Source organism: Uloborus diversus, chromosome 2, assembly GCF_026930045.1.
Source record: "Uloborus diversus isolate 005 chromosome 2, Udiv.v.3.1, whole genome shotgun sequence".
Classification (NCBI taxonomy): domain Eukaryota; kingdom Metazoa; phylum Arthropoda; class Arachnida; order Araneae; family Uloboridae; genus Uloborus; species Uloborus diversus.
The window spans coordinates 58,221,808-58,238,378 of record NC_072732.1 but is presented as its reverse complement, the minus strand read 5'-3'; the positions used below and the strand labels follow the sequence as shown (position 1 = coordinate 58,238,378).

General features: G+C 30.0%; 1 protein-coding gene across 1 annotated transcript in view; it reads right to left on the bottom strand.

Moving 5' to 3' along the window:
• LOC129235170 (cap-specific mRNA (nucleoside-2'-O-)-methyltransferase 1-like) overlaps positions 1-16,571 on the bottom strand; it is an 84,694-nt gene that overhangs the window by 55,192 nt on the left and 12,931 nt on the right. The window contains exons 2-7 of the mRNA XM_054868859.1: positions 15,962-16,051; positions 9,549-9,638; positions 6,819-6,905; positions 5,922-6,031; positions 5,632-5,790; positions 3,830-3,922 (exon numbers count right to left, since the gene is read on the bottom strand). Of these exons, the coding sequence (XP_054724834.1) occupies positions 3,830-3,922; positions 5,632-5,790; positions 5,922-6,031; positions 6,819-6,905; positions 9,549-9,638; positions 15,962-16,051 (629 nt within the window). The remainder of the gene's footprint in view (positions 1-3,829; positions 3,923-5,631; positions 5,791-5,921; positions 6,032-6,818; positions 6,906-9,548; positions 9,639-15,961; positions 16,052-16,571) is intronic.

Below are 16,571 nucleotides of genomic sequence, written 5' to 3'. Positions count from 1 at the left end.
CCTACAATACGATTAGTATTGCCAATTTTAAGAGATAAAATTAATTTCCCCTGGAAGAGGGAAACGCTAAGAAAAATCTTACACAAAATTGGATTTTGATGGAAAAAATGTCAGAACAGGAGAAAAGTGCTGATTGAACGACCTGACATCATTTCATGGTGATGCAGATACTTACGAGAAATAAAAAAGCATAGTCAAAATCAAAGGAATATTGTGTTTATTGATGAAACTTGGATTGACAATACTCTTTCGTTTTCCAAATGCTGGCAAGACGGAAAAATTGGAGCTACTGTCAAAGATGGAGCAGGAAGTCGATTGATAGTAGTGCATGCAGGATCCAAAGAAGGGTTTATACCCAATGTAGGTTTGGTCTTCAAAGCAGGATGTGCCAAGGGTGATTACCATGGGCAAATGAATTCCGAAAATTTCGAAAAATATATTCGAGAAATTTTTTTACCAAACATGGCCCCTAACTCTGTAATAGTAATGGACAATGCTTCGTACCATACGAAGGTTGTAGACCCTGTACCATTGAAATATGCAACAAAATATGTGATGCGTCAGTATCTAGACGAACACTCAATCCCATATGATAGCAATTTGAGAAAACCGGAAATTTTTGAAATAATTCAAGCAAATGCTTCACCGACAAAAAAATATCGCATGGATGAACTTATAAAACAGCATGGACACTTGGTTCTATGATTGCCCCCTTATCATTGTGATTTGAACCCGATCGAGTTAGCCTGGGCAGCTGTCAAGCGCTTTATAAGGAATAGAAACGTTGAAACTGAGTTAAGTCTCAAAACTCTAGAAGAACTTACAACACACGCAATTCAAAGTGTTTCCAGTGACGACTGGGAAAAATACTGCAGCCACATTGAAAAATTGGAGACAAAATATTGGGACACTGACGGAATCGTAGAAAATGTAGTTGAAACTCTATATTTCACCGTTGAATCAGAGTCAGGAACAGATACAGCTTCCGAAACAGGCTCAATGGATTGGGAATGAGACATTTTCAGCAATTTATCCTGTTAAATATTTCATGTTTTCGCAATTCCATCCACATCTTTTAAATTTTTTCGCAATAGCTTTATTGTTTTCACATCTTAGTTTGATGACCCATTCTGTTTCGGAAATTTACATTTTTTTTTCATTTTGAAAAAAGGCTTCAAAGATCCCCCCCCCCCTTTTTTCGCATTCTTGTCATCAATTCTCAATAACAGATTTCAAGATTTAAAAAAAAAACACTTATACAAGTTCACGATTGAAGACTTGTGCTTATTTTCTGTTTCATTTTAAGGAGGGATTGGAAGAATTGCAATCCTCCAGAGCCCTTGTTTTTTTGTTTTTTTTTCCTTGACATATTATTTATTCCAGTATAAACGAGGAATTTTCTATCAATGTATGGGAAATCAACCGTTTATAAGTTGCACATGTGCTTTCTTACTAATATATCAATATTTTGTAATCTAAGAAGAAAATTTTTAAGATCGGAACAATTTTCATGAATGTTTTAAAAAAATGACTACATAAGTTTAATTGCACATTCATAAGATTGGAAGGAGTGGAACAATTGTTTTTGTAAATCACTGGAAGGGATTTAGAGAACCCCAGCTGTAGAATGAAACAGTTTATCATTGTAATTCAATGTCACAAGCTTCATACAGCAGTATCCTCTAAAATTTTTAGGAATTTACCAACAGATGTTTTTAAAATGCATTCTTCCTATAATTTATTTTTTTTCTTTGATATTCATAATGTTCGAATGTTGCTGATCTTATTTAATTAATTAATGCTACCCCCATGATTCTCACTACCATATATTTCGTACTTCCAGTAATACTTTTTCTCTCACCCTTTTTATTTATTCATTTGTTTTGTTCTTAAGAATTATTATTTAGTTGATTAAACATCATTATTATAACCCTTGTTTTGATTTCTTATTCAACAAAATGCAAAATAATATACGTATTAACGTTCTATTTTTTATTTATAAGTATTTAATTCACATTATTTTTAAATGTGGGTGTGGAAAGGAGGGTGGGGCTCACCTTGAGACACTTTTCCTCCTTTTTTTTCTAATTTTGTTATACATTAGTCCGTCATTGTCAAACCCACTATGCAACTTATAAAAATTTCAGGAGAAGGTTATAAGACATGTTTGTACAAAAAAAAAAAACTCTTACCTGCTTAATCAGTGGAATCAAAGTACTAGTGTATTTGAAAATTAGAACGTTTTAAAATCTATGTGGGAAAATAGAGCTGTCCCAAGGTGTACCTTTTCCCAAAGGAAGCTCTTTTTCCTACCATCCTTTTTTTATATTTTAAATATGCTGACCTTCTTGGGAGGCCACTGTATAAACTACGAATACAAACGTCTTAATCATCTTGGCATACGATTCGATTAGGCTAAAATGATAGTATTTATGTAAAATGTATTGCGACCCTTTTTTCTTCTTTTTTAAAAAAAAAAAAAAATTAGAATTAGTTTTGTTAAATGTATGGTTATTTTACTGTTTGGTGAAATAAAATTAAACTACGGACGTATTTTTGAATACGAAAAGCAGTATAAAGATTAAATAAAGTACAGGTCACACGCTGGGGCACCCCGAACCAAAATGTTCGGAAGGAGTAAATGAAAATTCAAATTTTACTGCATGTTAAAATACAACATGCACACATCCTACATCTGAGAAGATATAAGTATGAGAGGAAAAAACGCAATTCTCTGTACTGGTATCTTCCACTTTGCCAAATCTTTTGACAAAATGTGTCAAATAAGGACTTTTTGTGAGGCCTCAGTGAACTCCCATCGGTACCTCTCTGTTCACGGGCTTATAATTTAACGTTTAATTCATGCAAACATAAACTGTTTTCTGTTAAATTATATATTTACTCAGAATCATTAAAATATAATGCCACAAAATTCCTCTTAATTTTAGTTTTTAAGGTATTATGACGTCAAATAAAATTTACTATAAAAAGTACTGAAATACACCAGATACAATTTACCTCATGGTAATTTAAAAATAACGAGAATATTTAAAGTTTGATTATTTGTTATCAGAAAAAAAAGTTCGAAATGCTGTGTTAAGATTGCTTTTTCAAAAGTTTAATCTGCATGCTAAGGATCAAAAAGGGGAAATCATTATTACAATGCTCAAATATAAATTTTCCTACATTTAGTACTTGGTAACACTAAATTTAATTACTAAGCACACAGTAAAAATACATAATCAATCGATCGATTACAAGTTAATTTACAAACTGCATAAAAATTCCCAATCGACAAACTCCGTTTTTTTTCCGGAAAAAATAAGCGAGAGAAGAAAGGCGATAAGAAGCCAAAGTAAGTAATTCTGATTTTCAGTCATTTGCTATCTACGCCAAATCGCCGTAATCTACTCGTCCAGCCACTACGTCACGCGCGCCTTCTCTTCGTGGTCTAGCTATAGCGTTCAGAAGGTTGCCACATATTTTTTCTCAGCTGTGACTGAATAAAATTTTGTTTTTGCTTTGAAGTAAAAATTTCCCCTTTTGATTATTATTTGGCGATTTATCGTCCTTCTTTCTTTCTTTTTTTAGGATTTTCGTAACTTACGTTTAATTTATAAGGGAATTTTTTATTTATTGTTTTCTTTCTTTGAGAATGGTTATTTTGATGGGAAATTTTACTTTTTTTGTCTAGTTGAAGCCTGATTGTTGATCATGCGTCACATGACATAGCTTTTATTTTCAAGGTAGACCCTGTGAAGTCGGGCAATGCAGCTAGTACACAATAAGAATAATATTTATTTTCAACATTTTATCCTTAAAATATTACCTTCCCTTCAATCATCCAATCTCGTAGCAGGTTCATTGTTAATGGTTCTTCATTACATTCAGGCATCCAATTTACTTCTTCTTTAACAGATATCTAAAGAGCCAAAAATTACATATATATATATATATATATATATATATATGAAACAATACATGTCTTATTTAAACATTCTATAGCAAACATTTCCGAAAATCATTCGGGAGAATTTTTCAAACTCATCTTGACTGGTTAAAAACAAAAACAATGAATTATTTTTACATAAAAAATCACCTTCAAAAAACATCCAGATACTAAAAAGTAAAAAACAATTGGTTACATTTTCATTTGATTTCCTAATCAAACCTATAAATAGGGTTTATTTTACAATTTCAGCAAAAAAATCAACTAAACTAAAAACTCCCAATTATAAAATAAACACTGCTAGATGTTCATACATTAGTGCTGTAAATGGTCAAATTAATATCTGCACTTTTTACTAGATAGTGTTGCCTACATTGTGGGATGTGCTAACAAAGTGCATTATATGTCTTGTGTTTAATTAAATTAGTGTTTAATTAAGGATTTGGTAGGTAGTCATGTTAGTCAGTAGTTTATAAGAAGTGTTAAATACTTGTTAGACATATTACTAGCTAGCAGTTGCTTCAACTACCTTTATTTTTATTATTGGTTGTTAAAATGACTCAATAACTTTTACGTGACATACAGTTCCTCAACTATTTACAACAAAGTTTACATTTTAACACTATTTCAATAAAAATAAAGATAGCTTTTTTTTATTTACTTTTGCTCAAAACTATGAAAATAATCCAATTTAGTAAAAGATGCAAAAATAATACACAATGAAAAGAGTTGCACGTGTTCTTGCATTTGCATGTTAAAATCAGGCCTACTTCATGTTATAGCATTATTGCAAGTGAATTGCAAAGTTTAAACATCTACTGTTAGATTTTTATGTTACTCATTATTTTCTAAGCAGTAGATATTAAAATTATGGTGCACAGAAAAAACCAGTTGCTTTTTCATGTAAGTATATATTTAATTAAATTCCCAGATTTTTATTCTTCTCAAAAAAAAAGGTTAATAATGTTTACACATAATATCAGAGTTACGTAAATTGGAAGATTGATAATCAGACTTCCATTATTAGCAAAAATTACCATATATGATGTCGTAACTAGAGTTTTTTCATTAAAACATAATTGAAGAAAAATAGACAAAACCAGAGAATCTTCTGTTAATTAGAAAGGAAAATTGCTTTAAATAGCATGATTAACACTTTCACAAGACAATATGTATGAAACAATTCTAGAAGACAGAAATGTTGCAAAAAGTTATTGCAAACATTTTCCAAACTATGCATTAAAAATTGGAATTTGTTTTTCATTTGAAATTTTGCTCTCAGTGATTTTATTATACTTCATTCAATTATAGAAATGATTAAAAATACGTCTCTAAAGTATAATGCAGTAATAACAAGTGCATATGAGTGCATATTTGTTCCTCCTCGCATGCATGACTGATTAAAAATAAATTCTAGTAGCATCAAACTTTAAAATATGTTTTGCAAAAATTAAATACAAAACACTTCTATACTATGCAGAGAAAAACAAAAATTAATTTAAAATGTTTAACTATTCTAACAGAGTCTAAAAAATTATTGTGAATAAATATGAATAGGAAAAAACGTTGTAAGAATTAAATACTAAAAGACAAGAAACTAAAAAACATCTTAAAGGTAAACCAAAGATATGAATAAGGAAGTACAACTAATGTCAATAGAAACATATTGAAGTTATTTATACCTCCTCTTTGCTAAAATCCCACTTAGTGTCAGAAGGTTCTAATCCAGCTATATGAAGACCAAGACCTCGACGACCACGCTGCTTTGAAGCTTCAACAATATCTACTCTACCTTGTAAATTTTTTCCTAACCCAGCTCCAGCTTTGAAACCCATTTTTTGCTGAAAATAATTTAGAAAATTAATGGTTGCATTACTTCACAAATGACAATAATAAAACAAAGTTACTGTATAACTAAATGAAAATGAAAACCAAAAGCAATTAACTTCTAAAGAATCTAAATTTAAGATACCATTAGTTTTGCACCAAGCCCATAATTTATTCCATTATACGTATCTTTACCACCTTTTAAGTTAGAATTTTTGAAATGAGCATCTTTATCATCACCTTCACTGTCTGAATCTAGAAACAGACAAAAGAACAATCAGTACAAATAACAATAAATATTTGAAATTTAACTCGGAAAAGAAAAGCTGAGACTGGAATTAATAATACAAAAATTCTGAAGGACCATATAAGAGGTGTCCCCAAATAATACCATCTCTCTCTTTCTTGATACAATTATATCTCTCCTTATTCCAGTCAGAAAAAAAAATTACTTAATAAATAGAAAAGCCTTTGTTGAGCATATTTTCCTATCATAAGTTTCATGACTTGTAAAATGCTCACTTAAATTTAGAAAAGAAATTCCATGTTTTTTTTGTTTTTTTTTTTTCTTTCTGACTTGGATCACTAGTTTCACAAATCAAAGTTAAGCATCTATTTTAAACTTTGACGACAATTTCATACACAAAAATAGGAAGAAATTGGTGTGTCAGTGTGTTAGAAGTGACGCAAATTAAAAACTTCTCAAACTGTAAGAAGAACTACTGCAGTTCATCATTTTCTTACAAAACAAAAAGCTACCTAAAATAATTACAGCCAAGATTAATAAAAATGGTTGAACGTTTGGAAAGTTCAATCTTAGTAAAACATTAATAAACATAGTAACTGCCAAATAAATCCCATTCTCACAAGAAAATATTTTTTTGAGTAATGCATCAGTAACATCAGTGCATTCATTTCAAGCATCATTATTTTGAAACATTTATGTTACATCACTTTTATATTCTATAAATACTGATTAAAAAATAATTCATTTCTTAGAATGTATCATTTCATATTTACCAACTTTAGAAAATATTCTTACCTCTTTCAGATGACTGTGATGGATTTTCATCATCAGATTTCTTTCTTTTTGGAGAAAAATTAGGATTATCGTCATCCAGGCTATTCCCTATAATTTAATTATTTTATCAAGCAACTTTATTTTACATTTGTATCTTAACCAAGATTAATAGGCTGATTTTCATCAAACAGGGTTGATAAAAACAATGATTTTCATTAAAATAAAAAAATTCAGATGTTTTAAACTTAAATTGGATTTTTTCATTTAAATCAGACTTTCCTTATTTCAGTAAGAATTGTAAAACTTACAGCAACAGCAAAAACTTAAGTACAATATTTGATGCTAGCATATATTTTAATACTTACTTTTCAATTATCAATTTTTTTGCATTAAAAAAAGGATATATACTTATTTCTACTTTATACTGTTTGCTGGAAATAGCGTAATTATGTATTCATAAGAACAGTACAGTCTTTACTTATGCAAGGGATGCCTTCCCAGATCTCTAGCGTTGACAAAAATTTCACGTTGTGATATGTATACAAATTTTTGAGAATCACACTCCATTATTTTAGATACTTGTAAACACCCCTAAACAATGTTAATCCATTCCTTAACTATATGTTACCATTTTCAACATAAAGAACTAAATTAATACTGAATTTTTTTCTTTTTCTTTTTAAAGGCTATGTTTTTCAACATAAAATACTGGTATGATGCACAAAACCTTTCTTCAACCAAAAGAAACTTTCTCTTTCTTTTCCCAACTTCATTACCATAAGATGAACAAGTGAGCTAAGATGCAAATATATTTTAATTAGTTTCCACATTTAGAATGAAAAAATGAATAGTAAATACAGAATGGTCATTCCTACACAATAACAAAACAAGATTTAGACTAGTACGCTTTGGGAACTTTTGCTTCATTAATGCTAATTGGATGAAAGTCAATTCATGACACCAAAATTTAGTAACCAATAACGAAGACTACGCTAATGCTCCTGCATTTGTTTCCGAAAATTTCTGTTTTACCGGCAAGGAGTTCACATTAGCTCTGAGATACGTTACTCATGAGATTATGATTTTCACTTTTTATAAAAATGCTTAACCTTTCTGAAATTAAAAGTCGATAGTAAGTGCTTTATAAACAAAAAGTTAAGCTCCTTGTTTAATTCCAAGTCTGTTAAGAAAGTTAGATTGCACAAATCAAAAGCTGAAAAAATTATTTCTACTAAAGCAGAGTATGCCCTTGCAGTCCATAACTGAGGAGCAGATGTACTCCTCAATAAAAATACATCCTCTGAAGATACATTTTCACCAGATGAAAAGTTACTTTTTCACCAACAGGGTCATGTCGCGGTTTTCTGCCGTTCTAGGCAAAAGTTAAAAATCTTGGTCCACAGAACCAGCAATTGAGCAAGATAATGCAAAATATGTCATTGTCTAAATAAATTTTTGATTAAATGGAATATTTATTTTTACAGTAGTAAAATTATTAATTTTTTTTTGAAAAGTTATAAATTACTTTAAATTACTGTCAACTCTGTCCAATCTGCCAACCCAAAATCTGCAACTGCGAAAAATCTGCACAAGATTTAGGAATTAAAGAATGAAATTTAGTTGATTGTAACATACCAATTTGAGATAGAAACAACATCAAGAATGCTAAATCTTAAAAGACTGAAATCCCTTTTTATTTTAAGGTTTCATTTGCATTAAAAATGTTGAATTAAAAGTTTATCCAATTTTTTTTTTTTTTTTTTTTTTTTTTTTTTTTTTTTTTTTTTTTGGCTGTAGTATATAAAAAGACTATTTCATGCCTATATTTTGGTATAAATTTTATTAATCATTTCATACTTTGAAAGACTGATTTCACTATTTACATTTCATTCAAGCATATTCGCAGTAAAAGGTTAGGGACCAAGTTGGTGATGTGGAGATGATGAATCTTTAGCAAAAACTTTATGCAAGAAAGAACTGTTCAAAAATTATGAAAATAAACAAAAGGCATGAATTGAAATACAAAAAAAAAAACTTGTTTTTTAGAAAAGCTATTTTAGGTACTACAGTATCTATTTTTTTTTATGTGTAAGTATTTTTCTTTTTTTCATGAAAATAACAATGATAATCTTGAAATGTAACAATTAAAAGTGACCTTAAATTCTAAAATCTGCAAATTGCTTGGGTACAAGCTACGCAGGTTTGTGAGAATTGTCTGGATAACTATTAACATCCTGAAAATTGCAGATTGATGATCAATTCATGCTAGCATAGCATAAATTTATCTTCTAGCGGGGTTGGTGATAACAAGTCCTTGAATGCATATAAATCATCTATAAGGATTGGTATTATATTACGCTGAAACCAAGAACTCTGTGGGATCGATCCCAACCCCCTGCCCTCACTGCATCCTTGCAAGTCAAGTTTAAATTACAGTGAAGCACCGTTTATACGTTTTTGAAGGGACTGTATGAAAAAGTGTACAAATCAAAAAACATATAATAAGTATAGGTTAATGTGTATTAAACTCTGCAGGGACCAATTTAAAAAACGTATAATTGATAAAAACATATAAAAGAGAAACGTATAAACGATGCTTCATTATACATTAAGTTTTACTGTATCTCTACCTTCACAAATAACTGTAACATGAGTACTCTTGGCAGAATTGATTCATATAAGTTTGGAATATTCACAGTTAAAGCAAAATGCACAAAATTACTGGAAAACAAAACAAAACAAAAAAATTACTTTCTGTATATCTAGTAGGCATTTTGAAATATCCTGCACCGGACATCATTTCTCCATTATGATCATCTTCTGCATCCTCCGTACTGTGACCTAAGATATCGAGATTTTTTTGAATACTATACTGAGCACTAACAGAGCAAAATACAAGCTCATAATACTACTTTACAGTCAAGTTTACATTTTTTAATTTCTGATACAGATATAGCAACAAGCCTTTTACTGTGCTAAAAGGTTAACTCATGCCCATTTTTTTCAGAGTTTTTATAGGCTTAGTTCTCTTCACATACATTAGTCAAGCACTGAATGTAACTATGATGTTGTGACAAAAAAAGGGGGCTGGGGTGTCCATGGTGCTTCTACTTAAAATGTCACATTAACTCAATTAAAAGTTCATTTTATAATAGAAATTTTGCAGTATAAAAAGCTTTTTTTTCCTTTTTGCATTTTTGTATACTACATGTAAACGAAAGCTCAAGTACTATTCAACCATATTTTTTTTTAAGTTTTTTAATGTCCAGTTTAAAAACAAAGCTAAAAACTGAAAAATTCAGTCTGATATTCAAATTAAATTCTAGCAGAAAAGGAAAAGGAGGAAGGGATAGCCTCGCATAAAGATTTCTTTTGAAAAAGATTTTAACACTTTAGAGCAGCGGTTTCCAACCGGTGGTTTGCGAACCCCTGGGGGTTCATGAAAAAATATTGTAATGGCGGAGTTTTAACATGCCTGTACGTTCAAGTGGTTTCATGAAAATTTTGCTCCTTTTTTATTCATTTGTTTCTTGCACATTCAATACTCTTAGCATGAAAATATTTGTATACTTGATGACACATTTTACATTTGAAGAATTTAGTCTGTCATTGCAAAGCGCCAATTTTAGTGCTTGAGAATGATAGTCCTGAAGATATGCTGAAAAAGCTCTATTTATGAAAACAATGTCGTTAGATGAAAGAATTTGAAAGCATTTGCTTCCTCAGAAGCTTTTGATCATAAAGGTTGATTAAACTTGATAAAAACATTACATGGAGCATATGCAAGTGTCTCAAATATTTTGATGTTTAGTTTCTTTACCATTTGAGTCCGACGAAGAGCTATAGCTCTTCTCTTTGTTGAGTCAAAAATGCATAGAAGTGAGATTGCGCTGTTGTTTGTTGCTATAATTTTCCCACTACATAGACTACAATCTACTTTCAAGCTTTATTGTCGAAAAAGAGAAAGAATGACAAGCAACCCAAAAATACCACAGAAAGTATGGAAAATTAATTACTTAAATCTGGCAGTGCAAGGTTTATGCAGTAAAAAAAATAAATAAATAAACGGATTTTGACCATGCAACTCAATTTGTGCTATGAAAATAAGGAATTTATAAAATTTGTGTACAAAATTTCTCTTTGTTAGAAGTTGCCTTTTGTGTAAAAATTAGAGTAAATGCACTTATTGAAAAATAGATGCTTCTATTAATTTCCAATATACGCATTTTACTCCACACTTATAGCATAATTACAAGAAAATTCTTCAGCAATCAAACGATTAATATGCGCAGTATATCCTTATCAAACAGCTAGGTTTGTAGTCCTTTTCAAGAAGACTTAAACCTATAGATATTTCTCATTTTACTGTAAGAAAAAAGTTAATTTAGTTAATCTGAGGCAGCTCCCTGAAAGGTGTTTTAAAGATAATTCTTTAATTGACTTTTGATTTAGTGATAGAGATAAATACAACCTTGTGTCAAAAAAATTTCAGCCAATTTTTGAGCCTCTTTTTTCCACAAAAATTCCATTAAAAAAAATTTTTTTTTTTTCAAAGTTGCTAGAAGCTCAAAGCAGAATAATCACTTTTTATTTTTTTCGGTGAATTTGTTTTGCATTCATATTTTAGCGATCATTTTTATTTGTAGCAATATTTGTAATTCTATATTTTGCAATTATGTTTTTCTTCTTGTTGTTCACTTTTTTTTTTTTTTTTTTTGGCTTGTTACTTATTACCCAGTACCCAAGTGGTTCACCAACTTCACCAATTTTTATTTGTAGCAATAATTGTAATTTTATGTTTTGCAATTATGTTTTCATTCTTGTTGCTCACAATTTTTTTTTTTTTTTTTTGCTTGTTACTTATTACCCAGTAGCACCCAAGGGGTTCACCAACTTCTTTCAGAGTTTGGAAGGGGTTCGCAAAACCACTGCTTTAGAGAGACAAAGAGGGGGGCATTGAGCAAGGTTGTAAGAGTTTCAGCCAGTGGTGGTTTTAATCATTGATAAAACCGGTTAAAACCGGCTTGGAAAAAATTAATTTTGTCCAGTTTTGGCCTTTGGACGTGGATATATGAAATAATTATGTTTAAAATCAAAATAAATGAGTACTTAATTAAAAGAAATAGGAAACATCAATCCCTTAAGCAGTCACTATTCATTATTTAAGTAAACAGTTAATTTTACACCCTATGCAAGTAATAAATGAGAGCATGTTCCAAAAGGTTAGTCACATCATAGGAGAAATTGTGATAATTGTTTTAAACTATCCAAACGTGTAAATTGTAAAATATATTCTTCTTGTTTCATAGTTTTATGAGCACAAAATGAATTTCAAATCTAATCAAAGTATATTATTTATATTTTAATACATTGAAGCATGCTACAAGTTTTGTGAAGAACAGTAATTAGCTTATATTGCAGACTGTTTAGTATTCCTACTAAATGAGTGTCCTTTGTCTTTGTTGTGAACAATTTTTAATGTTAATATAAGACAATTTGCATTTAAACCAATATATCAGTTTTAACAATTATTTCAATGATCATAAATACACATTCAATTTGTTTGAATCATGCATTAAATTGTACAACATTATGCTTACAAACTGTATGAGAACACATATGAGTGTGCTTTTATATAATACATTTTTGGCCAGCTCTATGTTGGTTAAATCTAGTTTTGTCCAGATTTACCTGGTTTTTGCCAGTGACACGGCCAAAATGGGTTTCGTCCAGCCAAAACTACAACCCTCGCATTGAGATATACAAAAAATGAAGGCAAAAAGCGTCAATTATTAAGATAAAAAGGCAAGGGGTGCACCCTCTAAGAAATACCTGAGGGAAGCACAAATAAAGAAATATTTTTGAGAAGAAAATCCCAAAGAGGCTAATCTTAATAACTGCTAAATGTCATAAACAGATTGGTGTTATATAGGTCCATAAAAAACTTGATCAAAATATTTTTTTTAATATTGAAACAGTTAGCGCTTGAAAAATTTGAAAATTGGCAGATTATTTGAAAAATATAAAAACTGCAAGCTATATAAAGGTAAAAAGCACCTTAAACAACAGAGAATGGAAGCAGCAGTTAAAATAATAATTCTTGCAGGCTTCAAACAATGTTAGGAACTGGCATGCAAGCAAAAATTATATTCAAACACTTTTAAATGGAATAAAATTATATTTCAGATCTCTTCTATGCTTATAAAACCATTATAAAATAACAACTAAAAGTTCAAAGTAAACAATAAAAGAAATAATAGTAAACACATTCAAAAATACACCAACATTAACATAAGATTAAACGACATCCAACCTATAGCCTGCTAGCCAGATGTGGAGGCTCCCCAAGCTGATCTGTGTGGCCTGTCATGAATGTTGCCAGGGGTCGATCCAGGTTTTTATTTTTAAGTCTGCATTTCGTAAGAAATAAATAACTTATTCTTTTTTTTGGGGGAAGGGGGACAGTATAGAGCATGTTTAACCATCAAAAACCTAATTCGAAATGCTTTTATGCCTTTGGCTTAAGGACTTCACTAGAAATGACTTGGAAGCTGAAGTTTTATTATTATTATTATTATTATTATTATTATTACTATTGATGAAGTAAGTTTTTCTTTTCTTTTTTTTCTTCACTGAAGATCAGAAAGATCAGATAAATTGATTGAGCTTATAAGTGATGAAAGAACAGTTTTTACGAATGAAATTTTGTTAAAGCTTTGATTTAAGAATGAAATTTTGTAAGGTAACCATTTTTCGATATAGAATTTCGTGAAGGGGTCGCAAAGTGGACCCAATTTATGACTGAAACAATCCCTGGTTATGAATTAAATACTACATTCTAGAACGATCAGTATGTTAGCCTATGGTTTCTATTTTTTACCCTGTCTGTTAATAGTAATAATGTTAAGATTTTGGAGCCAAATACTCTGAAAAATAGTTTCTGCAAAACAGTTCTAAACTTCTCAATAAGAAAATTAAAATTAATTAGTGATTACAACAATTTTTAAGTTGCAATTTACTTTCCAAGATTTTCTGATATTATTTGTAGAAAATATACATACAGTAAAAGGTCAAAAATTTGAACGTCAAAAATCCGAATGCACTTCTTTGAAATTTTACGAACTGATAGAAAATTTATAAGGAACAAATATTTTCTGAAATAAATGATTACATACACAATGAGTAAAGAAATGAAACTAAGTACATTGAAATACAGGTGGAATATTACATATTACCATGCAAAATGGCACACTATAAATATTTTTCATTTTTCCTTTATAATCAGTAAACAATGCAGTTTTTTTTTTTTTTTTTTTTTGTAAAATGTGAAAGTATTGTTAAAATTACAAAAATAAAACAAGGCACTTTCGCTTTAATGCTCAAATAAAAGAATACAGAAATAAAGATTTAAAAAAATAGATGTGTGATCGGGGAGATTGAACAAGAACAGCAATATTCAACTAAATCATATTATAAATCTTAGCTCAAAAAATGTTTAAATTGCTATTAAGTTAAAGAATATCTTAATGGGCATTATGACCGCCTAATAAAGAGTTTTTGAGGAAAGTGGACTTGTACCATTTGGAGATGAAACACATTAAGGTATTTATACAGATATAATGAATGTTCATTAACTGTCGACATTTTAGCAGTTTGCTAGACATTTTTTTAAAAAAATGTTCGCTTTTTTGATAGAGAAGTTTTGAACTCAGCTTCAGTACTGAAACAGACTAATTTTTTTGTTAAATTTTTTAAAAAATGAAATACGTATTGTAGTCTTTACTGTATTGTATGTTACGTACATACAAATAGTTCTCAACCCAGAGGTTCCCAAACTGGGTGCCACGGCATCCTGGCCTGCAGCAAGAATTGGCGAAGTGTTCAGGTTTTGTGACAATTCCCTCTATGGCTTGGTATGCTTAAGAAACATATTACCAATACAACAACAGTGTTGACTTTTCTGGAGAAAGATACTATATAAGTTTTGTTTCCCAAATCATTGAGATGTGAAACTTTTGTAATGCGGCAGATATCAAGTCTTACGTCTAATACTTCTGTCCCTTGCTGTAACATGTCACGATCAATGGTTGTTCATTTGCAAGGTTTAAACTAGAAGATCCAAACTTCATTTTTGAAGTAGATTGTGATATGTTTCAGCAAGTGAATCAAGATTTAGGCTTTTTAGTCTTGATATGTGCCGCATTACGAAAGGTCCATATATCGAACATTTCAAAAACATAACTTGTACTGCTTGATTCCAAACTCCCCAGTAAAGTGAGCGTTGTTATTGTGTATTGCGTTGCTGTTGTATAGCAGTAGTAATATCGTCGGTACCATGCTAAACTAATGAATGTAAAATATAGCATATTTCAAATTCGATGGTTTGCCGATTGCTGTAGTCACTCAAAGATAGCTAGCTACCTACTGATTATAAATCTAGAAAAACGATAGTTTTTCACTTAAAGTTATCTGTAAAAATTAAAACATTGAAAATAACTAAATGCCTCAGGTGGAAAAAAATTATTCAGAGTTTAGGTCTTCCTGAAAATTGCCAATTTTCACATTCGTCAGTTTAGCATTATGCCGACAATATATTAGCTTCGATAAGGCTTCCAAACAACATAGGAAATTTATATATATATATATATATATATATATAAGAGAGATAGAATAGGGTACTGGGGGAAAATTGTAATTCTTTAAAGGGTGTCATGAGTGGGAAAGTTTGAGAGCCCTTGGCATAACCACTTTACTTGATTAAATGGCAAACTATTTTGCAGATAGTATTTTTTTGTAATTTTCAAAAATCCAAACAATTTGAAATCCAATTATTTCAGATTTTTGATGACGTACTGTATTTAAATTTTCTGGCACAAGGGATTCATCTTAATATGAGGTGAGCCTTACAGGCAAATAATGGTTGGACCCTACTATGTTAAGCAAAACAACAAATTATCTAAATAAAAGCTAAAATAATTAAATCATTGAAAAAAATACTTAAGGATGTTTATGAATATAATACACTTTTACCAATTGCTGAAACTTTTACAATATTGTCGACTACTTTTTTTTACTACACATTTTACTTTACAAATTATTTCAATTTGATTAGAAGGCATAAAGTTCTAAAAAAACTTGAAAATTATCAAGAAACAAATAAATACTTCTCTTGGTTGCTGAACCCCAATGTTCAGAAGATGATTTCTGGGGACCTCGCTTTCCATAATCATCTTCACTTTCACTCGTACTTGAGTCTAATTTCAAATATAAAGTGAAAGTAAAAATTTTGCTTTATTAACAAATGAAAAACTACAGCAAAAGCACTTATTATTTTTGATAGCCAGAATTTTTTTAAAAAATGAAGATATTGGTGGTTCCCAGAATGAAAATTTTGCGAATTTTATATTAATGAAATCGAAAGTTAGAAAACAATCTAATCAAAAATCTAATTAATCTTGTGAGATTAAAATTTCATGATTACAACAGGTTCGGGAAAATTCATTTTGACCATTAAAGATGAAGGATTTCTTATGCATGCATTGTCATGGGACCAGTCAGACATAATAAAATGACATATGCCTAAATACTTCAGGTTTCTTCAGCAAAAGCTTCTTTTTATGTGGAGCAGTGGTTTTTAATGGATACGCGTATGCATTACCAACAAACATTGGGAAGAAACAAAGAAGGGTGATGTCAAAAATGTCTGAGATTACTGCTGTTTGAAGAAAATGTAGTGGGAACGACTATATAGACTAACTTTTTGCGGAATTCAGA